General features: G+C 39.3%; 1 protein-coding gene across 1 annotated transcript; it reads left to right on the top strand.

Moving 5' to 3' along the window:
• Nucleotides 1-888: 888 nt before the first annotated feature.
• Nucleotides 889-2,736, top strand: LOC106582604 (potassium voltage-gated channel subfamily A member 10-like). Its single transcript, XM_014165835.3, has one exon. The coding sequence runs from the start codon at nt 1,039-1,041 to the stop codon at nt 2,734-2,736; it is 1,698 nt and encodes a 565-aa protein (XP_014021310.3). The 5' UTR covers nt 889-1,038.
• The last annotated feature ends 2,704 nt before the right edge of the window (nt 2,737-5,440 follow it).

The following is a 5,440-nucleotide window of genomic DNA, read 5'->3' as shown; positions in this document are numbered from 1 at the left end:
AATATATATTTCACCTTTATTTAACCAGGTAGGCTAGTTGAGAACAAGTTCTCATTTACAACTGCGACCTGGCAAAGATAAAGCAAAGCAGTGCAACACAAACAACACAGAGTTACACATGGAATAAGCAAACATACAGTCAATAATACAACAGGAAAAAGTCTATATACAGTGTGTGCAAATGAGGTAGGATAAGGGAGGTAAGGCAATAAATACGCCATAGTGGCGAAATAATTACAATATAGCAGTTAAACACTGGAGTGATAGATGTGCAGAAGATGAGTGTGCAAGTAGAGATACTGGGGTGCAAAGGAGCAAAATAAATTCTTGCAAACTTGCTGACCCCTAAGAAATGTGGAAATGTGGAAACGATATGACCTCAAATTTCATCAAGATCAATGTGATATCAAGTGCAGTTTATAACCTGCTGCCAAAGCCTGCAGTGCTACTGCATCTGTAAGTGAGCCAAGAGGTTCTCTCTGCATGTGCAAGGCCCTAGGTGTCAAGTAGAGACAGCGGTTGCAATTTAAAAGCTTGAGTAAGGATATGTTTACCTGTCTAAACCTGACAAGTGGAAAGATAAATGTCCTAACACTACTAATCCATCCCAAGTTGCTTTTCTGTCATGTTCGATTGATATGAAAAATAATCAAGACTATGTAAATGTACCATCCAGGCAAAACTCTGACGATCAAAATACATGTTGTTTTTTGAGTTGTGAGTCATTTATGACTGAAGTGCGATGGAGAGCTGATCTCCTGTTATAGGAGATTGAGCTGAGAGATGACGATACAAAGTGATGTCTTGTTTACGGTCACACACAAACAGAGCCAGAGGATGGAAACTAAGCAGACTTTTATTTAATTTTTTTCAGATTACAAGGAGATGGCATCTTAAATCAGACCACCCTGTTGAATGCACCTGTCTGAATGCTCTTCGGGAATAAGGAGACCGTGGCAGGATCATCAGACTGGTTGTGGCGTCGCCCCAGTCCCATCTCACTGAGGAACAGAGGAGTGCCCTGAGAAACGCACAGTGATGGAGGTGCCACTGGTGAACTTTGAGAACATGGATGATATCGGCATCAACATGGGCGACCCCAGTGACTCGGGCTACCCCACTTCACCCACCTCAGAGGTGGTGCCTGATCAAAACCTAGTCACCAATCGTGTGACGTCACCAAATTCGGCACAGCACCGTGGGCACCAGATCAGGCCTGAGGGGTTTTCTCCCTCTACACCACCTACACTGACTGCTAAAGGACAATCTAGCTGCAACAGTCTGCTGTCCAACTCCAAACTCCTGATGAACAGTGAGGGCTCGCCGATTGACAGCATCTTCAATCAGCTGGTTCAGGAGTGCCGTGACAACGAAGAAGACCTGTTTGGGGAGAAGCTGGAAGTGAAGGACGGGAATCAGAAAGTGGTCATCAATATTTCAGGCATGATGTTTGAGACACAACTCAAAACTTTATCACAGTTTCCAGACACCCTGCTAGGAGACCCCGCAAAAAGGATGTACTACTTCGACCCAATGAAGAACGAGTACTTTTTCGACAGGAATCGTCCAAGCTTCGATGGGATCTTGTACTTCTATCAGTCTGGGGGCAAAATTCGAAGACCGGCCAATGTCCCCTTAGAGATTTTCGCAAAAGAGATTGTTTTCTACAAATTAGGAAAAGAAGCTATGGAACAGTTCCGTGAAATTGAGGGGTTCATAACAGAACCCGAGCCGCTGTTGCCCACCAATGAGGTCCATAAGCAGTTTTGGCTCCTTTTTGAGTATCCAGAGAGTTCCAGTGCAGCTAGGTCAGTGGCCCTGGTGTCTGTCTTTGTCATTGTCATCTCCATCTTCATTTTCTGCCTGGAAACTCTTCCAGAGTTCCGTGATGACGTAGACTTTATCACCACCTTTTCCCTGGGTCTCAATGGAACCCAGGAAGGACCTGCTTCAGTCCAAAACAACTTATTTGCCTATTTCACAGACCCCTTTTTCATTGTGGAAACTATCTGCATAATTTGGTTCTGCTTTGAGCTTGGTGTACGCTTTGTGGTCTGCCCGAGCAAAAGTGACTTCTTCCATAACATTATGAACACCATTGACATTGTCTCTATAATCCCCTATTTTGTAACCATGGTGACAGAGCTGTGGACCACGCCAGATGAAGACATCAACTCCAGCCAGAACATGTCACTGGCCATCTTACGCATCATCCGTCTAGTGCGAGTCTTCCGAATCTTCAAGCTCTCGCGACACTCCAAGGGGCTTCAGATCCTGGGCCAAACCCTGAAAGCTAGTATGAGGGAGCTCGGTCTGCTGATCTTCTTCCTATTTATTGGAGTCATACTTTTCTCCAGTGCCATCTATTTTGCTGAGGTGGACGAGCCCCACACACAGTTTGTCAGTATCCCTGACGGGTTCTGGTGGGCTGTGGTGACAATGACCACTGTGGGATACGGGGACATGTGTCCTACTACTCTGGGAGGCAAAATGGTGGGGACTCTCTGCGCCATTGCCGGCGTGTTGACCATCGCCTTACCCGTCCCTGTTATCGTCTCCAACTTTAACTATTTTTACCACCGGGAGACAGAGCAAGCAGAGAAACAAGTGATTGATGATGCGACAGAGGCTGCTCAGAAAGTATCCGACGCAAACAGATATGAGTATGGTAGTACAACCTCTCCTAACATGAGCAAAATCAATGGTAGCGCACAGGATGACAAGAATGACATGTAATGTGTTTATCATTGAAGTTATTATAACTAAGGGCATGACAAACTAAGAAATCAAACATCTAATTACTGAAATGCACTGATATAATTTTTGTTTCTGTATTTTATATTCTATTCATAGCAGCGTTTGTGCACATAGTAAAGTATTAATCTCTCACAATATTCAAAATAAGAAGATAATATTAGTTATCAGCCTGGCTGATCTGCATGTGGATGTGTCAAAATGCAATTAAGATTATATATAAACAGTTACAGCATAAAACATTTACAGTTTGCACTAGACAGATCTTGAGTATATGTGGCATTATAAGCTTACAAATCCTGCAGTTGTATTTGGCATGACGTGATACATTAGCATCAGGCAATTGTGTTCATTAAATTGTTTTCATGAAAAACATCAATTACACTGTGAACTACATTTCATTTTCAAAGACATGAGCAAGAAAAACACCCTTGGATCAGGGCTCATGTTACACCACATGTTCACGGTATACTTTCATGGTATACACCAGTAAGTGCAAAACATGCTGTCGGCAACTCTAGTTTTTGACACTATTATGCTGCAGTAGTTTTATCACACTAGCAATCTAATAACGCAGTAGTTTTATCACACAATCTATGTAGACACTAACTAGACCCTTTAGGGCAGCACTTTATAATAACACCTTGTAATGAAGCATTTATAATGGATTAGTCAATAGTTTATTCATGTATTATTCCAAATGTTAGTAAGCTAGTTATTTACAGTTTCATAAACAACTTTTAAAGTATTTTTTAGAATGATTCATTAGATCATTAATAATATGTTTAATATAGGTACTAATCATTAGTTAAATATTTTTGCATGACCTAAAGTAAAGTGAGTGATATAATGTTAGACAATATTAAAGTGAGTACTGCTGGAATGGTAGCTCCTTAAAAGGGCAATCAGCAGTTGGTACATTCATTTTCGGACTTAGAAATTAATGATATGTACCCACTGATTCTTGAAGAACATAATTTATAAATTCCTCATGAACTTACAGTAGTTCAACGGTCGTACCCCCATCACACCCCAAAAATAAGCTTGTTTGACTCCAGTGTTTGTAAACAAAGTAAATGTAAACAAACGAAATAGCCTCAAAACATGTTTAAAACTATAAAACTGTTTTATTAAAACAGTCCTTGCATCCATAGTTCTGTCTATGAATTTGAGAGTGGTTACAATTCTCCAGCCCCATCTCTCAGCTTTTTACCCAAACAGGTAGGGGACTACGCTTTGCTATCGTTTCAATTGCTGATTGCCACTTTAAGGTCTCAAAATAGCCTAAAACATATCGATGGTAAAATAATAAGCACACAACACAGGATGTTTAAGGAATGATATTGAACATTTTATTCACAAAAACTGTGGTAAAACGACTGTAGCAAGGACGTTGTAATGCAAATGTTTTGCTAATGTTGTCAACCTCGCAAACGCAAATGAATCACAAAACAGGGAGATGTAGCCTACACACAACAGCTGGCCGTACCAGACAGTTTTTCCTCTAATGGATTTTTATTCCTTCATTACTACTGATATGTGATTGAGGTAGAAATGTTACATGTATGATTTGCAGGAAGACATGTTACATGTATAACCTTTAAATGCTTACAGTGCTTCAGACTTTTAACGATAGACTATTTTCAAGCTTTGCTTTGCTTTGTTTGGCGACACTTTTACTGTAGTAAGTTTTAAACGTAATGGGATAGTTCAGCAAAATGATGTATTCCGATATTTGTTTCCTCGTAAGCAATCTATAGAATTCTCTAAAGAGTTACTGCACACTTTTTATTTTGATGGATTTATTGATTTTGAAAATTATAATTATGGGTGTGATCAGCTTTAATATTTCAAATAGATTGTGGCTTCTGTCAATGTAATTGTCTGCATCATTTCCAATCCCCCATTAGATATGTTTTTATAAATATATATACTGAATATTATTTTAAATATATACATGTATATTTTTTTTTTTACACGTATAATTTCCCTTATTATTTTCCCCTAACACCCCTCACATAATTGGAGTAAACTAAAGCAGGACAGAAATTAGGCTTCTGCTTCCAGTTTGTACATACTGCACACATTTACAGACACAGTATTTTTCTTTTGTTTATTTTAGTCCCATTCTTCAGCTACCCTCATCCCCTCCCATCTATCTCTTAAGACCATACAGTTTTGATTTCTATTTGCCATATATTTTTCAACTATGCTGTGATGGTTCACAAAAGTTGTGAACCTATTTTACAGACACAGCATATTTTACATTAGTTCTCTTATTTTTTTTGTTATTTATTTATTCCCCCTTTCAGCACACTTTGGTTGTGGCATAAAAGTCACTGCCAAGAAATGCTAATGTTAGCATTTTCGGATGAAAAACGTTACGTTACTCAACATTGAGCGTGTCTGAAGTTACACATCACCATCATCATTACAATAGTGTGACTGTTTTGGGTTCAAATGTTCAGTATAAATCTTAAACATCCTCTCTATTATGTGCTTATTGTTTAACCATCGATATGTTATAGGGGCCATTTGAGACCTTAAGGAACATCAGGTACTGCTGGATTGTCTACCAATGGCATATCCATATTTTTTATGAGAAATAACACTGGTCACTCATGTGTGAATGACTAGCTTACTATCATTTACAAAGGTGGGAGTATATGTACAGTACCAGTCAAAG

Source organism: Salmo salar, chromosome 22, assembly GCF_965601325.2.
Source record: "Salmo salar chromosome 22, fSalSal1, whole genome shotgun sequence".
Lineage (NCBI taxonomy): Eukaryota > Metazoa > Chordata > Actinopteri > Salmoniformes > Salmonidae > Salmo > Salmo salar.
The sequence above is the reverse complement of the archived record's forward strand: the minus strand, read 5'-3'. Positions and strand labels throughout refer to the sequence as shown.

What these genes read in the sequence shown, in the direction of transcription:
- LOC106582604 (XM_014165835.3), top strand. Translation starts at nt 1,039, where the DNA reads ATGGAGGTGCCACTGGTGAACTTTGAGAACATGGATGATATCGGCATC.